Source organism: Nelumbo lutea, chromosome 1, assembly GCF_056320005.1.
Source record: "Nelumbo lutea isolate HS-2025 chromosome 1, American lotus-T2T, whole genome shotgun sequence".
NCBI classification, from domain to species: Eukaryota; Viridiplantae; Streptophyta; class Magnoliopsida; order Proteales; family Nelumbonaceae; genus Nelumbo; species Nelumbo lutea.
Window position 1 is genome coordinate 204,950,858 of NC_142684.1, and position 19,630 is coordinate 204,970,487.

The 19,630-nt window shown below is 39.6% G+C and overlaps 1 protein-coding gene across 3 annotated transcripts in view; it reads right to left on the minus strand.

The window, feature by feature from the left end:
* Positions 1-2,244: 2,244 nt before the first annotated feature.
* The window catches only part of VAD1 (GRAM domain family protein), a 53,285-nt gene continuing 35,899 nt past the window's right edge, over positions 2,245-19,630 (minus strand). For 2 of the 3 annotated variants that reach the window (XM_088962460.1, XM_088962459.1), the window contains exons 14-18: positions 12,773-12,872; positions 3,601-3,662; positions 3,478-3,520; positions 3,036-3,319; positions 2,245-2,850 (exon numbers count right to left, since the gene is read on the minus strand). In XM_088962460.1, the coding sequence (XP_088818586.1) occupies positions 2,608-2,850; positions 3,036-3,319; positions 3,478-3,520; positions 3,601-3,662; positions 12,773-12,872 (732 nt within the window). In that variant the 3' untranslated portion in view covers positions 2,245-2,607. The remainder of the gene's footprint in view (positions 2,851-3,035; positions 3,320-3,477; positions 3,521-3,600; positions 3,663-12,772; positions 12,873-19,630) is intronic. The other variant, XM_088962461.1, reaches the window with a different exon arrangement.

The following is a 19,630-nucleotide window of genomic DNA, read 5'->3' on the forward strand; positions in this document are numbered from 1 at the left end:
CCACCTCTAGTTGTCACAAGTGCTGATCTATCATACTGTGTGGGGTTCTCTGTCTGGCCCAAAGAGATTCTACGAAGTCTTGAGAATACTTCCTCAAGTGTAGGAAGAGTAGAGCCCCCCAATATTTGAGCTCTAACTGGTTCATATTCCGACTTCAGCCCCACTAAAAATCTTGTAACATCTAGCTGCTCCCTTTGCTGTTGCTGAACTTGAATATCTAGAGTAAGGGGATGATAGACATTGAGTTCATTCCTTATATTCTTCATGCAGGCATAGTACTCTTCTAGTGTTTTGGTTTCTTGTTGTAAATCAAAGTACTCCTGATATAGCTGATATACTCTTGTTGTGTTATCTTGTCCGGAATATAGCTTCTTAGCATGCTCCCATATATCCTTAGTCGTATCAAGGAACATGAAGTTGGCATTGATTTTGGGTTCCGTACTATTCCACAGCCAAGTCATGATTTGAGCATTTTCTTGTTCCCAATCATCAAACCCTAGAGAGTCAATCGGTGGCTTCTCATCTCTAACATGCTTTGCTTTCTTCTTTGCCTTGAGAAAAACTTCCACGGATTTAGCCCATGGAACATAGTTCTCCCCATTTAGCTTAATTGATGTCATTTGTACTCCTAGGTAGTCGAAAGAAATTACTACACTAGGTTTCTGATCACTGTAGCCATCACCTATTGCTGCCATTGTACATTTTCACGGTTGTCTTTAACTTTACTTCTCAGCTACAAGCTGATTGATGTTGTTCACAGTTTGATATTTCAGCCCCTATTGCAGCCTCTAAACATCATTGCTGACTTCACACACTTGTTCTTATTCACACTATTGCTGACTTCACACACTTATGTCCCACATAAGCATCAGTTTACCATTCACTAATCACAAGTAGAAGCCCTCTTACAACCACTCAAGCACCACAACACAGCCAAATCTACTGCACCCAGTTTAGACTTATTTAACACACTTAAGAGGGCATTACACAACCACAAGGAGTTCGGCAAGGTCACTGCATTCTACCTTATACCACTCGGCTACTACCCTACAACATCTCACTACATTCTACCTTATACCGTATCAAGAGGGCATTACACAACAACTTACAACAGCCCTACACATTCGGCTATTACACAACAACTTACAGCAGCCCTACACATTCGGCTACTGCACACATAGCCCTTCCTAGGGCAACAATGAACCTAATTCTCTAGGTTCTACTCAGTACAACAGCTTCTTGTAGGGTTTCTACCCAGAAATAGAAGTAACACTAGAAGAAGAAAGAACCGACCTTCCTTTGAGAATATTAATCAACCATTCACTACTGAAGTCACTTTCCTTGTTGAAGAAGGTTATGCGTAGCAAAGAGACAAGTTGTACTGTTTCTGACCTAGGGCGAACTAGTTCTCTCCATCGACTGATCAGAAACAAAGGTGAAGAGTCACGAACAGTGCTGAGTTGCTTTACCAATTGACTTAGGTCAGGAGCATGGCTCTGATACCATGTTTCGACTATTGCTATAGTAGTCCGAATAGGAAGAGGAGAAGAAGAAGAAGAAGAAGAGAAGAAAAAGAAGGGTCTGTCGAAAATCTGATGGATTACCCATCCAGTCGACCCCCTTAATCTATATTAGGTTCTAATCATAGTTACAAAGACAGAAATGACCTTACTTAAGTGTGGGGCAAAGTAACTCTAATAACACTGCCACATAAGCAAATTACTTAATAAATAGAAGAAGACTAAACTACCCCTATTCAGCACCTCTTAACACTGGTGAATCAGGTATAGGTGGTGTCTTCAATTATCATGAGGGGGAAATCTTAGTGACATTCTCAAGCCCAATAAAGTTTGAAAACTCCATTGGCAGAACTACGGGATATTATTCTTCAAGGTTGACAGGAGTTGGCACTGGCAATGACATGGGATTTTCAAAAACTAATCATAGAGGGGGATTTAGAAACCATTTATCTCATAGAAAAGTCTTCAGAGGGTTATGGAGAAGTGGTGGAAGAAAGATCTGATCTTTTCCACCAGTAACTTTGCAACCTAAAAAGATCATGGGGAAAACAAATCAAATAAAGGATGTACCTTCACCAGTAATTTTGAACTTTTCCACCAGTAACTAGCACTGATATAGCACAAGCCCTCACCTAATACGCCCAAGAAAATTGGTCAGGAGATACAATCGCATCCAGCCAACAGAACTTTCAACATAGTCCTTCAGCCAAAGAAAACAAAATCATTCCAAGGATGGTTGGGATACAATCATATTCACAGGATAAATTGGTCAAGAGATACAATAGCATCCAGCCAACAGAACTTTCAACATAGTCCTTCAGCCAAAGAAAATAAAATCATTCCAAGGATGGTTGGGATACAATCATATTCACAGGATAAATGATAGTTCGGATATGAACTCCAGTGAATGGGTAACCCACGAATACCTGGCTGCGTTCAGATTTCTAACAATTTATGAATAAAATCTTTTAGGAACGATCAATCATTTCTTTTGATTTACATAAAAAAGAAGAAACAAGAAATTAATGCCTTTGGATTTTATATGCAAAGGGTTATATATACAGTTTCGACTCATGAGTGCCGGTGTTTATCTTAGCTTCTTGAACTGTTCAAGGTCTTTTAGGTGCGCTTTCAACTCAGAATACTCATGCTGCATCTTCCTTATTCGAGCCTCAACCACGATTATCTCATCCCTGAGGAGGTTAACCCGCTTCTCCAACCAAGCTATTTCCTCTACTTTATCTCCATGGTTTCCAATACCAGTAATATAATCCGCTTGAGGAATAACATGGACTTGTGGGGTTCTAGTTAACAGGACGACTATGCTAAGCTGCAAAGTGGAAGGAGAAAAATATGAGTAAATATCAGATAATAAGACAGTGGTTCCTAATATGGCTATTCCTTTAAGATGCAACCAGACTCCTATCAAGTCAATAGTGAGCATTAATTCAATAATCAGCTTAATTACAGTTTACAGACATGCACACTAACAGATAGAACTTATAAATTGCATACCTGCATCATCAGAAGTATCAAAACAGAGGTGACAACTAAAATTAGTGGAAGATGGCTTTGACTTTTCAAATAGGAACAAAATGTTGCCAATGTTTTTCTAAATGAAGACACAGTTGATGTTGTTTCACTCAAGATTCCTTGAAAAGGATTTCCAGATTGCTTATTTGCATCCATGGAATCAGATGCAATTTGTTGGACCCCTGCATGATTCCTCACATCTTGTAAGCCTTCTGAAGGTTCCTGAATGTTAGCATGCCTCTCCAATTGAGCAGCATCAGTTAGAACTGTATTAGTAGCATGGTTTGCATTAAGAAAATAGAAAGAACATGCAAAACATGAGAAGATCAATCTATTTGAAGTAGACATCATTTTCACTAATATATACATCTGCATCACTACAAAAAATATATCACTACTACTACACGCCTTTCAACAAACCTACCTTCTTGCTTTGCAAGCTGGTTTTGCTTCAATAATTCATGTGCCTGAAATAAATTCGAAAGTTAGCTGTCAGTAGGATTCTTCAAAACTTGCAGGGTTCAAAAGAAAAGATCAAAAGAGATACATTTTTTATCCAAATTGAATAAGCATCTTGGCACTCATCTATAGTGGACTGCTCAATTTTCCCTGTATCAATGTTTTAGCACTAGTCAGTAAATATCATATCCAAGTTCTACAAACATGCATGTATAATAGATAAGTTTTAATAATGACTCAGATGCACATTTTAAAAGAGGAAATTTGGACAAAGAAAATCAGAATATGATTACAGATGACATACTAAGGACAAAGTAGGGCAAAAAAAATCCTACCAAGAAATTAAAGAAGTCCTTGGAGACTTCAAGAAATGCCATTGGTTAAGCTAAAAGTGCTTGCAATGATCATTAGAGACTAGCTCACCTTCTCAATGAAATTAGAGATGTCATTTCTCTTATGAATTGCTACATTAGGAAGATTCTAAGGGAATTAAATTCTGTGGTCAATTGATAAATAAATCAGGTGAGAGAAGGGCATTTTTGTAGTGGTAATACTTTGTCCATGTAAAGTTTGGATGGGATCTTTGTATTTTGGCCTTTTTGCCTTAATTGTACATTCTCTCATTTACACTCCTTCCTTTTCCCTTGGTTATTAATGAAAAGTTACTTCCTTAAAAGTGTTCTACCAAGAAAAGATTACAATATATTCTTCTCGAAGTAAATAATGAATTAATTTTCCTTATTTAGCTTACAGAAACAGAAGAAATATATTTTAAGGTTTTTAACATACAAGGAAATACAGTTATTGTTTTGTTCAGACATGCTTGGCAACCCAACTTTCTTCTCCCATACCCATCCCTCAATGATTCTGAAGATAAGATCTAGTTTTACCACACCCAACTTTGTAGGAAGGAGATTTAAGATCTTTTATACTTCACTGGAAATGGAAGACCAAATAATTAGCAAGAAAAATTATAAATGCATAACATTCAACAGTCCAAGCTAATATATAATCTGGTTGCAAGGATTAAAAAGCTGATACCATAGGATTTGAAGATATTCTTTTTTTCCTGTCTTTATACTGAAATGAAACTCCAGCATTTTTTTATAAATGATCATAAGCTTTATTAATTATAAAACATTAATGATGTACAAAATTTACACAGCTTTTAGAGAGAATAGTGTTAGAATGTTAGAGTGATGTTCGGCTGATAAGAGTTCTTATTAGCCCATTCTTATGTTTAACTTATCTTGTAACTGGGCTTGTGTTAATGGGCCTGGGCCTAATCCTGTTTAATGATTTAAGTCATCTAGGTGTCCCATCACTAATCAGGGGCATCCCAGTAATTTCTTGTACGTTGTACCATATTCATCTATAAATAAAGGACTGGTCGACTGGATAGAACAGTTCGACATTCTCTTCAGTTCTGTGGTTCTCTTCTCCTCCTTGCTACTTCGAGTATAGCTCTTCAGATTACATGGTATCAGAGCATTAGCTCCTTCCTGGTTTCAGCAGGCGCACTCTTTTCTCTTGCTGTCTTTTCATCTTCTCTCTTCCTTTTCTGGGTTGCTGCAGTGAAGACCTAGGAGTGTAAGAGAGTAAAGCAAGTTCGAACCTAGGGTTTCTCTTGGTTGTAGGACTCAAGGGAAGTAAGACCCAGAAGTAGATGTCCTACTAGATTACACCAGCAAGTAGTAGCTATTGGGCTACTAAGAGAGGTCTGTATAGGACAGACCTGGTTGAGGGCTGATTCAGCAGTCCTAGCACTAGCCGAGAGGGGGAGAACTTCCTCTACAGTTGCAGCTTCGTGCTCCAGCAAGACTTGTGCAGAACAAGTGGTAAAGACTTAGCTCCTTCAACTTCAGTTGCAGTCTTGGTGCATCAGAACAAGTGGTAAAGATTTAGCTCCTTCAACTTCAGTTGCAGTTTCGGTGCATCAGCTTCTACAGTTGCAGTCTTAGTGCATCAGCAAGACTCTTACAGAACTGCGGCAACTTCAGTTTCAGATTTTCTTCAGGTCGGTTATCAGCCCTACTCTTGGACTGAACTGTTTCAGTTACAGACCTTTACCTTTTACCAGAACTGCGGCAACTTTTGCACCACACAGTTGCAACCTTAAACTTTTACCAACACTGTGAACTGGTTCAGTTACAGACCTCTACTTGCTACTGTACCCGTACTGTGAACACTGACCAATTTGGCCAGTCCTTAACAGAATCACCTATAGTACTGTGAACAACTCTTGGACTGAACTCAGGATGTCCTCACTATCCGGTGAAGTTTCCTCTAGAGATAACAGACCTGTTACAAGGTCCTCAAACCTGGAAAACCCTAATCTGCACAGCTTGCAGATTACAAGTGTGCTGCTAGATGAGTATAACTTCAAAGAGTGGTCTGTCTCAGCAATGCTGTTCATTACCTCTCGTGACCTCACAGGCTATTTGGATGGAGACAAGAAACAACCAGAAATTGACAGTCCTGAATACACCGTGTGGCGCAAGGAAAATGCCACAGTCATGTCTTGGTTGCTGGCCTCTATGACTCCTAGGGTGGCCAGAACTGTTCATCACTTCCCCACAACTGCTAAAATTTGGGAGAAAGTATCTAAGACATATGGCCAGAAAAAGAACAATGCTAGAATCTACAGGCTGAACCAAGACATTGCAGCCCTAAGGCAAGGAGACATGTCCGTGGCAACCTACTTTGCAACACTGGAAGGCCTCTGGGAAGAGCTTGACCACCATTTGATCTTGGATTGGGAAAATGCTAATGATAAGGGGAGGCATGATAAGCAGATTGAGGAGGGCAGAGCCTTCAAGTTTCTGGCGGGTCTTGACCCTGTATATGAAGGTATAAGGTCACAGATTCTAGGGAGAGATGAATTACCTGAGCTTCACCATGTCTACTACCTGGTGAGGAATGAAGAAGTAAGGAGAAAGGAGATGCAAGTTGACTTCCAGACACAGTCAACAGAACTACCTAGAGAACATTCAGCCTTAGTCTCCACTAAGGGGAATAGATTTTCAGACAAGAAGTCCCTCAAGTGTACACATTGTGGTGGTGAGAAACACACAAAGGAGAAATGTTGGGTCTTGTATCCTCATCTGAAGCCAACTGCTCTGAGAAAGGACAAAAGGCAACATAAGGGCCACACAGCAAGTGGGAATCTTGCCACCAACAACAGTAGTGACAACTCACAGAGTATTCAGACAGTGTCATCTTTCACTGCAAGGTAGGCTGCCGACTCCTCTGGACCAAGTACTTTGGGCTTCACAGCTAGTGAGGTAGAGGTTCTCAGCCGGGCATTAGCCCGTCTGAAGAACAATTCTTTAGCTTCCACCTCTCTTGCCAAATCAGGTACAACCTCTGCATTTAGTGCATCTAGTTCCATTAATTCTACCTCTTGGGTGATTGATTCAGGAGCCACTGACCATATGACACATATGTCCTTATTCTCCACATATCATCTGTTGTCTGGCCAGGATAAGATGAGAGTAGCTGATGGGTCCCTCTCCACCATCTCTGGAAAGGGGGTGGTTGACCTAAGCAAGGATCTCTCTCTTAAATCAGTCCTACATGTTCCTAGTCTTACCTCAAATCTGTTGTCTGTTTCAAAGCTTACAAAAAACTTGAACTGTAGTATAACTTTCTTTCCTTCTCATTGTGTCTTCCAGGACAGATTGACGAGGAGAACGATTGGGAGTGGTCATGAGTATGGGGGCCTCTACTATTTTGATGAAGATGTCAGCTCAGCCTTGCAAGCTTCTACTACTAGTCCGGAAAGTGTGGAGTCAATAGCTAGGCTGCACTTGTGGCATGCTAGGCTAGGTCATTTGTCTTTTTCTTCCTTAGCAATGTTGTTTCCCAAATTATGTAAGGGCATTCTGAGTCAGAGTTTAATCTGTGATGTGTGTCAAATGTCAAAACAATGTAGATCAATGTATCCAATTTCTAGTAATGAAATTCAAGCCCCTTTTGATTTGGTTCATTCTGATGTTTGGGGTCCTTCACCCATTGTTTCCATTGATGGCTTCCGTTACTTTATCAGTTTTATTGACCATTATTCTTGGTGCACTTGGATTTATCTGTTGAAAGGACGTGAAGAAGTTCCCCGGATGACTATGATGTTTTGCAAGATGGTTTAAACACAATTTGATAAAAAGATCAAGCAATTCCGTTCAGACAATGCAGCTGAATACTTTGAAAGATCCCTGAACTCATTCATGGAAGATGTAGGCATGTTACATCAATCATCATGTGCTTACACCCCTCAGCAAAATGGGGTCGCTGAGCGCAAGAATAGGCATCTATTGGAGACAGCTCGAGCCCTTCTTTTCCAGCACAATGTGTGTTAGACAGTTTTGTATGCCCTTAGCTTCAATCAAAATTGATGTACTTTATGAGTTTATTGTAAATGAATAAAAGTACATATTTGATTCATGTTCCCTTGGTATGTTTCTGTGTATTACCCATAAACTGGACACTTATTGAGACTCGTGTTAGTTTAGAATGTTCACAGCCAGTGGGTCGGTCTGGGGAGACCTATCCGGACAAGGCTGACACTGTGGTGCCATCAAGTCGGTTGGGGTGGCTTGTCTCAACTACCGGGGTGAGACCCTAGGCACATTCAGTGTGGGATTAATTGAATCTTTGAACTGGACCAGATTTCCAGTATTGCCCTGGACCTTGGTCGGATCGGGCTGTCTTTGATGTACCATTCAGTGAGATCCTTAGCGGGGGTGAAAACCTGGGTATGTTGGGACAATCCGAGAATTCATCTGAGTGGGTGATCATAGTGACAGGATCAGCCCCTTTGTCGGACAAAGGTAATGATCGGGGATGCACTTTCACTGTTGGAAACCAAGACTGCCGGCAGCCGATTTCAACCGTTGAAATTTGTTTTTGCGAAGTATATTTTATATGAGATATAAAAGTATATACATTATGGTTTCTAAAATGTTTGCAAAAGGTTTTAATTCCCGGGATCCATATAAGTGGAGAGTGCAACACTGTTCCTTGCATCCGAGGGAGAGGTCCTCTCTTGTCGGGCAGTGTATGATCATTATGGGCTGAGAGGTTAAGTGTAAGACTATTGAGGATAATACCTGATGGGCTAATCTTGCATCTGCCCACAGTCCCTGGGTGTTACAAGGTGGCTTGGCCCAGGGACCACTTAGGGTAAGTGTTGGGCCCATAGAGCCCATTTGATGGGTTTCAGGGGGTGCACTGTCTTTAACAGTGTATTCGACCAGGCCTTGTAACAAAGGCTGGGCCGAACCCATGTGGCTGATGTGTAGATCAATGCTTGGGTCCCACGCCATACAAGGAAGCCCAACTGGGCAGCAGTTAGGAAGGTTAAGTGAGCACATAAGCTTAATGGGCCTAAAGCCCATTTCGAACTGGGCTATTAATTTAGTTAATTAAAGGGGCGAATTCTGAGATGGATTAGCAGTTAGGATAGGGTCTTAATCCTATCCACTCAGAGAGTCCAGATTTGAATGTGATTCAGATCTAGAAACCTCCTAATAAGATTAGGATAAAGCTAATCTAATCTGCAGATAAGATAAGGGTTTATCCTTATCATTAGAAGAGAAAGCTGATCCAAATATGATTTGGATAAGCACCTCCTAATGGGATTAGGAGCTGATCTTTTCAAGTTAACAAAAGGAAGGAGGGGGCGACAGCCTTGAGAGAGAACAAGAAACACATCAGATCCTCTTTAGTGTTGAAATCAAGAAGAGAGAATTCTGCACCCCGCGAATACTCTCTTGCCGCCTCCCTGCTCTTGCCGCCCTGTTTGCTAGTTCGATCTCCAGCTGTGGGAGAAGTCAAGATTGGATCTTAACATCAATTCTTTGAGAAAGGATTGAAAAGGGAGTTGTGCTCACGTTCCATCCTGCTGTTTCTTGCGTAGGACAGAGTTCTTGGGGAAGAACACTGCTGATTCTGCTCCATCCTGCACTGCGCCATCTTCAGTGGGAGCAGTCTTTGGATCCTTCCTTGGGCGTGAACACCTTCGTTGGGAGATATTGCTTCTCCGTATCAGGTATCATTCTCTCCTATTCCTTTTGGTTCAGATCTGGTTCAGTTTAAGGTTCAAGATTTATCCTTGAAAATATGATTTTCTAAATAGGGAATGTGATTCCCAGTTGAAGGGAGAGAAAAAATTTTGAAATTCGCCCCTTATTCTGCAATATTTGGGCGTCCATGTGATGGATCTCTCAACCCTTCAATGTGCCCAAGCAATATTGGTCTCAAGCTGTTCTTACTGCATCTTACCTGATAAATCGGATGCCATCTAAGGTACTGGGTATGAAGATCTCTTTCTCTGTTTTGTGTCCCACTCTTCCAGAATTTCCTCTTCCCCCGCGGGTTTTTGGTTGTACATGCTTCATACATGTGAAAGATCCAAAGAAGACCAAGCTGAATCCTAAGGCTACAAAGGGAATATTTTTGGGGTACTCTCCTACGCAGAAGGGGTATAAGTGTTATGATCCTGTCTCCAAGAAAAAATATGTCACTAGGGATGTAGTCTTTTTTGAGTCTCAACCCTATTTCCAGTCTTCTCAGAATCCTCTTCAGGGGGAGAGTAGTGGGTTGGAAGAGGATTCTCATTCTCCCTTCTTTTTTGTTCCCATTTCATCACCTTCCACTACTACTAGCTGTAACATTCCGGGTCAACCTAGTGAGACTTCCACTGTGCCGGTTGCTTCTCCAGATTCGACTGATGCTCCTAAAGGTTCCAGTAAACAAGAAAAAGAGATACTTACATACAGTAGAAGGAAGAAGGCCCCTCAACCTCATGACTGCAACCAGTTGAACTCAGATCAATCTGTCTCTGCAATCCAAGGTAATTCTGATTCACTCAATTCAGATTTGGATCTTCCTATTGCTCTCCGTAAGCCTGTTCGTTCTAGTACCACTCGGCATCCCATAGCCGATTATGTTTCTTACTCACACTTATCCCCTGCCTATCATTCCTTTGTGTCTGCCCTTTCCTCTGTATGTGTCCCTTCTAGGTATTCAGAAGCGGCATCTGATCCGAGGTGGAAAGAAGCCATGAATGAGGAGATGAAAGCCCTAATGAAAGCAAGGACATGGGAATTGGTGGACCTGCCAGAAGGGAAAGGCACTGTTGGGTGCAAGTGGGTATTCACAGTAAAGCACAGGGAAGATGGGTCAATTGAGAGGTACAAGGCCAAACTTGTGGCAAAGGGATTTACACAAAAGGAAGGAATTGACTACAAGGAAACCTTTTCCCCAGTAGCAAAGCTCAACACAATCAGGGTTCTACTGTCACTAGCAGCAAAATTCTCTTGGGAACTTCATCAGCTGGATGTGAAGAATGCCTTCCTAAATGGTGATCTTCATGAAGAGGTATTCATGGAACCCCCACCTGGATATGATGTTGGAAAGAAGGTATGTAAACTAAGGAAAGCATTATATGGTTTGAAGCAATCTCCCCGGGCATGGTTTGAGAGACTTTGTCTGGCCATGAAGAAAGTAGGGTACACTCAGAGCAGTGCAGATCATACATTGTTTACAAGGAGACAGGATGACAAACTTACGGCACTCATTATGTATGTGGATGATATGGTGATTACTGGAAATGATGTAAAAGAGATGAAGAGGCTGAAGGAGTTCTTAGCTTCAGAATTTGAGATCAAAGACCTGGGAAATCTGAGATACTTTCTTGGAATTGAAGTTGCTAGATCAAGAGAAGGAATCTACATATGTCAAAGAAAGTATGTGCTAGATCTCCTAGAAGAAACAGGCATGATGGGGTGCAGGCCAGCAGACACTCCAATAGAACCAAGCCATGGATTACAAGAATCAATGGGTGAGGAATACTGTGATAAGGAAATGTACCAAAAGGCCCCTCATATGAGAGCAGTGGAAAGAATCCTCAGATACTTGAAAACTTGCCCAGGGAAAGGAATTCTATTCAGAAAAAACAACAGACTTGAAATTGAAGCCTACACTGATGCTGATTGGGCTGGGTCCGTTGGAGACAGAAAATCAACCTCAGGTTACTGTACATTCTTGGGAGGAAACCTAGTCACATGGCGTAGTAAGAAGCAAAATGTTGTGGCTAGATCAAGTGCAGAAGCAGAATACCGGGCTATGGCACACGGGGTTGCTGAACTCTTATGGCTCAGGACTCTCCTTAATGAGCTTGGTATCAAGACTGAGGGTCCTCTCAAGCTGTATTGTGATAATAAAGCTGCTATCAACATTGCCAACAATCCTGTGCAGCATGACAGGACAAAACATATTGAAATTGATCGACACTTTGTCAGAGAGAATTATTTCAGGAGAACTTTGTGTGCCTTATACTCCATCAGAGATGCAGATTGCAAATGTATTAACTAAAGGGCTGGCATCAACGAAGTTCAGGGACATACTTGGCAAGCTAAACATGATTGATATTCATGCTTAGCTTGAGGGGGAGTGTTAGAATGTTAGAGTGATGTTCGGCTGATAAGAGTTCTTATTAGCCCATTCTTATGTTTAACTTATCTTGTAACTGGGCTTGTGTTAATGGGCCTGGGCCTAATCCTGTTTAATGATTTAAGTCATCTGGGTGTCCCATCACTAATCAGGGGCATCCCAATAATTTCTTGTACCTTGTACCATATTCATCTATAAATAAAGGACTGGTCGACTGGATAGAACAGTTCGACATTCTCTTCAGTTCTGTGGTTCTCTTCTCCTCCTTGCTACTTCGAGTATAGCTCTTCAGATTACAAATAGAACTCCAGCATCAGTGTAGAGGGTAACAAGGCAGAAAAAACATTCTATCAATCAAATCAATATCTCCCTTGGCCCCGGTGCCTAAGTTCTCTCTTCAATAGAACATCTTCGAATCATTCTTGTTACTAAGAAAATATGGGAAAAGAAATAAACAAAACTACAATCATAAGTTTGATACACCTTAACCTTAAGCACGGAGCTTTAAAGAGTAAATGTGAACAGTAGACACCAACTGGATATATGGGCTAATTAAAATAACATTTGTATCTTAAGAGTACTTATTCCAATGACAAAATCTTAACATGACATGCATATATTTTTATAGTTTCAACCTTAAGAAGGGGCATCACTTAAGTTCATTGTTATTAATTCTAGAGCTAAAACTCATAAACATTTTGTTTCCAAAATATAACATGGTTTAGATATGTACATATCAAGAAATATGCCCCAAAAAACAATGCTTCAAAAAAATAAATAGAAAGAGAAAAATAAAAGCAAAAAAATACCTCTCCACATGGTTTTCTTAGAAAAATCTACGTTTATGTAGATATGCAAAATGCAATAATCATTCCCTTCATTACCACTGCTCTTAACATCCCAGAGCCCCTGGAATTCAGAGAAGTATATAGTGATATATAGCATTATCATATAAAAAGAAGGTTGTATTCTCTAACAGTAGGCACAGCTTCTACTGATATCATGAAACACTATAAACCTTTCAAACAATATGGCAAAAGAAAACAAACATGCTCTTCAGCTATCCCGCAATTTATGAGGATAAATGTACTACAACCGTGAATAGTTGATTTTCAAATGGAAATAAATTCACTTAAATAATCTCCTTGAAGAGAACTTAATGATAATGAATTTGATCTGTTGTCATACTCCTGTATTACAATGAGGTGTTGATAAAAATTCTATGCTTGAAAGAGAAAACAGTCCTGGAATATTTTCTATATAAAACCCTATGTTGCTCCAAGGACCATTTTGTAATACCTCTAAAGTATTACATGAGATAATCTGATTTAGATTTAATGCAAGAAGAAAAGGCCAAATACTGTCTACAGAAGACCAGTGGATGTCCTATGTTGGTTCAAGGACCATTTCGTAATACTTCTATAGTATTACACGAGATAATTTGACTTATATTTAATGCAAGAAGAAATGACCAAATATTTAAATAGAAATCATTTCATAGACAAGTTAAGATGCCAAGCAGGTTTTAATATTTAGATGTTTAACATCTCTGTCTTGGTCTAAATTCTTGCTGGAAAGTCTACCTTAGAAATTCTTTCTGGAAAAAATTGCAGTTAGATCTGATTTTAGGCTGTGTTTGGAAATTTCTTATCCATAGCCTATCTCCATATGGATAAGGAGGTTTTACATCTTAGGCTGTGTTTGTCTTATGAAAAATTTGTTCATGAACTGGAATTGACAATAGCTTTATATCCCCATTGTGCAGAGCTTTGGTGCACATGGATTCTGACTTTTTGATAATCTATCCGTGAAGTTCATACTTTACTTTTACCAAAAAAATGTGTCCTTAAAATGTGGCAAATATCAATTCATCCAGTATTGTATATTATGCTGGAAGTAACTCCTAAGATTCACGTTTCCATACAGTATTCACTATTGACACTGCAGTTGTATATTCCCATGTTACACCTCAGAATCCACCAATTTTCTGGGAGTTGTACGGTCTTCTCTTAACCTACTAGAAAGTTGGGGCTTCAGTCATCCAAATGGCACGAAGATGTGCAATGAGTCAGCAACAGAAGAATGATTTGTTGACCAAGAAAGACATGTGGACATACTGACAGTTGTCACCAAGAAAAGTGCAGGATGCCTTCAATAAAAGACTAACAGACAACCTAATAGAAGGTTATCATCTGATAGAAAATTAGAAAAGCATCTTTTATTGTGAACAGATCCAAAAAACTTCTATTGAAACAGTAAAAAAGAAATAGAAAGATTATAACAAAAGTTTACTCTTTATGAATGCAACAGAAGTTTACTCAATATAGCTCCACCTGATTTACCCACTCACCAAAAAATTAGAAGAGAATCGTTCTTGAGATTTGAAATATATGTTAAGATTGGAAGGAGGAAAAGAAAAGCCATGGATGGCATGATGATGTTGCACCAAAGTACATCAGTATGCAGGCACAGTCACAGACAGGAGTCAAGAGTACAAGGTAAATGGCATTCAAGACACACATGGAGTAAAATACCAAACAAAGCGATGTGGAGGGCACATAGAGAAAGTGTATGCAGGTAAGAAAGGGTTAGACATGTAATTGAATATTATTTTGTTAGCCAATCTTCTATGATTCCAATGACACAAGGATTTTATCAACTTGAACCGAAATGAGTGTCAAATCTTAATCTATTGAATCCTTGTCAGAATAAATGGTAAATAGTAAATCTACCAAAGATGAACAAGATGACTTAATAAGCCTCGAACAAGTTTCATTACCTCAATAGAAAAGGAGAAGAATAATTCAAAGACTTTCTAGTTTCTTCCCTAACAACAAAAAATATCTTAAGGACCTTCTTACTACTTTAAAGGTGATTTTCCAGTAAGGCTGATAGATGCTAGGAACTTACACTGGTAATTAATTCCCTGTTTCCACATTACTCCTACAGAAGGTTGTACTCAAAAAGAGCTCATAAGTCATAGCTTTAGTTAAGGTGACAGATCCACTAATGAATCGGACAAATGTAAATGCTGCTACAGCTAAAAAGAATGAATCCATGGAACAATGTCTTACACATTATATAGCAAGTTTGTACTAAACTACTAATATGATGCTCAATAGAGATAAGAAGATACAACGCCAATGCAATCATAAGATTATTACCACCCCCACAGAAAGAGACCGACTGACCAAGATGTTCGAATTGAATTGATAACTAGGATGGCTAAGAAGTCAGAACAGCCTCTTCTCTATTGAAATCCACAAAGACCAAAAACATGAGGAAGACCTTGAACGGACCAGCATCAGGCAATGGCTATGGAAAGCAAGTTTCTTCAATATTTATTTACAAGAAGTCCAAGCCAGTTGAAAAATAACTGGCTCATATTTGAAACCCTAATAAAGGATTTCTAAACCTCGACTATGAGAAAATCACAGTATTCCATGAAAATTATCTATAGCAGTTTCTTTCTTGTTGAAGTGCAAATGATCAAATTTCGCATGACCATACCATACCAGAACCCAAAAAACAACTTCAAGTATTTATAACCAGTAGAATCCTCTAAATACCATAATAGAGTAGTTGGAATATCTGATAGATTCAAAATATTCATCTGTTATCTACAACAGAGAAAAAAGCAATAGAACACATTTTATTTGGTTTTCTCCAAATACAATTGATATCAAAAAGGAAAACAAAATAGTGCAGAACATTTCTCATAAAACAAAATTTAATTTGGCAATCACTAAAGATCATAATGAATCTGCATGGCCTATGTTATATTAAACTTTTCGAACATGCATTTTCAACTAAAAAGGCAATCACCCAATACTGGTCCTAACCATCCTGGATCTTGGGACGGTTGGACTGGATATAGACCAAACCCTTGGAATTGTTTGCAATTTTTCATAAAGCAGCTGCTTTCCAACTCAAACTCACGTTCTCACACTTATCAGCCTGAGATTTTACCATTGCAAATCCATGTAATTTTGATTCCTTTTCAGTGTAATTCTGTTAAGCAGATTGTTTGCCATCTAGACAACCAGTATTTTGAGATGTACTGCATTTTTTCAATTTAATGAATTTCCTTTTTATTCTTAAAAAAAAATAAAAAATACGTATTTTATGGCATATGAGGTTGTTGAAGTTTGACCTGCCCTAGAATTCTATCTTGTTCGTTGACTGTAAAGTAAAGTAAACAGCAAGAAGTAGGAGAGGAAAGAAGAAGAAGAGAGAAGAGAGAGGAAAGAGAGAAATGCTGGTTCGAATTAGAGAAAAGTCATCCCTAGATTCGGCCAGACCTGTTATTATATTATTAACTTATTAGAAAAGACTTGAGTGCCCTTCTTTAAGTAAGAGGCACTCGAACTAACATAACCGTACACATCAGCATTCTCAACAAGTACAAAGACTGAAATACCTCTTCACTAACACCACTAACACTCCCCCTCAAGCTGGTGAGTATATATCATATAATCCCAGCTTGTTACATATGTAGTCCACTCTCCCCCGACTCAAACCTTTTGTAAACAAGTCTGCCCACTGGTTTCCCGTACTAACATATGCAGTTTCTATCACCCCATTCAGCACCTTCTCTCTCACAAAATGACAGTCAACTTCGATGTGCTTGGTTCTTTCATGAAACACTGGATTGGAAGAGATATGAACCGCTGCTTGATTGTCACAATAGAGCTTCACTGGAGTACTGATGTCATATCCTATCTCCTGTAGAAGGTTCCTCAGCCACACTAATTCACAAGCAGTATGTGCCATGGCCCTATATTTTGCTTCTGCACTACTTCTTTCCACAACTATTTGCTTCTTACTTTTCCACGTTACCAGGTTACCCCCCAGAAAGGTGCAATAGCCTGTGGTAGATCGTCTATCAGACATAGAACCTGCCCAATCAGCATCGGTGTATCCTTCTACTACCAGTTTTCCACCACTCCTGTACAGCAAACCACGACCAGGAGCTCCTTTCAGATACCTCAATCCTTAGCACTGCATTCCAATGTGGGACCAAAGGTTTCTGCATGAACCGACTCACCACAATAACAGCAAATGAAATATCTGGCCGAGTAATGGTTAGATAGTTTAGTTTGCCTACAAATCGTCGGTATCTGCCAGGGTCTTCAAATACTTCACCTATATCACTGCTCAGCCTTGTATTTGTTTCCATAGGTGTCTCAGCCGGTTTAGTACCCAAAAACCTTGTTTCTTCCAGTAAATCAAGCACATATTTCCTCTAACACAAATTAATGCCATGCTTAGATCTTGCTACCTCTCGACACTGCAAATGTTGATTTATTGGAGACATTAGAGTCCATAGATCCAATGGAAGCCCTTCGAAGACGAGCAAAAACCTCCTCTAAAGATGGAAGAGCAGATCCCCCTAGTATCTGGGCTCGTACTGGTTCATACTCAGACTTCAGCCCCACCAGAAACCGTGTCACATCAAGCTGCTCTCGCTGTTGCTGTTGAACTTTGACATCTGAAGTGAGAGGATGATAGACATTTAACTCATTACGGATATTCCTCATACTAGCATAGTACTCCTCAAGGCTCTGATTTCCCTATTGCATATTGAAGTATTCCTGATGCAGTTGATATACCCTAGTGGTATTATCCTGACCTGAATATAGTTTCTTAGCATGATCCCACACCTCTTTGGTTGTGTCAAGAAACATGAAGTTCACACTGATTTTGGGTTCCATATTGTTCCACAACCATGTAATGATCTATGCATCTTCCTGTTCCCAGTTTTCATACTCCTGAGAATTAGCAGGGGGTTTCTCCTCTCTTATATGCTTCACTTTCTTCTTCGCCTTCAGAAAAACCTCTACAGACTTGGCCCAAGGGACATAATTCTCTCTATTCAGTTTAATGGAGGTCATTTGGACATTTAGGTAGTCAGTAGATATCATGACACTAGGTTTACTATCACTGTTATCTGCCATTGCCGAACTCCCTTATCACTGAATTCTGAGCACTGAATTATGAGCACTACACATTGCACACTACACACAGACACTTCATCGAAATCTGCACACTGATTTCAACAGTAATAAATGCTGAGAACTGCAACACCACAAACCCTACTCACCGAAATCTGCACACTGATTTCAGTAGTATTAAATGCTAAAAACTGCAACATCACAACCCCTACTCACCGAAGTCTACACACTGATTTCAGCGATATCAAATGCTGAAAACCACACTTGTAACACCACCAACCCTAATCCACAACTACAGGAAGTTTCACCATTAAGTAAACACTATTGCCCTTCGAATCACACACAAACCAGAATAAACCCTAGCATACTGCAATCTGAAAACCCATCATGCGAACTGTACTACACCTCTCATGTATTCCATAACAGAAAAATATGCATAAAAAAAACTTTACCTCATCGCCTGAAGGCCAACCACACGAAGGGTTGAGACACCACTGCACCACACGTACCAGCCCTAACTAGGGCTTAGAAACCACAACAACCAATCACCAACAACACAATCGAAGGCATAGGAACCTCCTAGGGAAGAGGGCGATCACTCCTTTTCAGCCCTTTTCCCAGTCTCCAACTCACAGCTGAGAAACCCAAGAGAAACCCTAATTCGAATGCGCAGGAGACAGAATTCTAGCAAGTCTGATTTGGTGAATCTCGCTTTGATACCATGTTGAAGTTTGACCTGCCCTAGAATTCTGTCTTGTTCGTTGACTGTAAAGTAAAGTAAACAGCAAGAAGTAGGAGAGGAAAGAAGAAGAAGAGAGAAGAGAGAGGAAAGAGAGAAAGGCTGGTTCAAATTAGAGAAAAGTCATCCCTAGATTCGGCCAGACCTGTTATTATATTATTAACTTATTGGAAAAGACTTGAGTGCCCTTCTTTAAGTAAGAGGCACTTGAACTAACATAACCGTACACATCAACATTCTCAACAAGTACAAAGACTGAAATACCCCTTCACTAACACCACTAACAGAGGTATAGAAGGAAGATAATGGCATCACAATACAACATCAGCCATCCTAAAATTCCTTGGATCAGATCTTGGAAGTTCAAAAGGTGCTACATTAGCTATGAATTATAAGACAAAAGGTTAAAATGAATGGCACATCGTAGGTGAAGAAAAGAAAGTAGGTGATGGCATCATAATACAAATCAACCATCCTAAAATCCTTGGATCAGGTCTTTAGAGTGTGAAAGGTGTTGCACCAACTTTGAATTATAAGACAAAGAGGAAAAAAAATAAATAAAGATGTTTACCATTTTTGAGAAAAAGATGTGACTTTTGATAGACTGAACCAGGGAAAGAAGGGCAAAAATAAATGGAAGTGTATGTATGTGACATATATGTATATAAATACAAGCAGAAACATGCAAATGTATATAATAAGAGAGGCATTGTCAGAATTGATACTTCACGTCTCAAACAATAGAACATGTTGCCACCATTAGATAGATAGCCAGAACTACATATGTTGCATGGCATATCTCTGCTAATTATACTCTCTATAAAGTGAAGTAAAACCTTCTCTCTATCCCCAAAACACACTGAACCAATCCGGTATCATAGATCATAATTTGCAGAAAATATGGAATAGCAGGAAACTGTGATTAACATGCTACTTGCACTACTTTTTCTGAGCTTTATATCAAGCCATAGAAT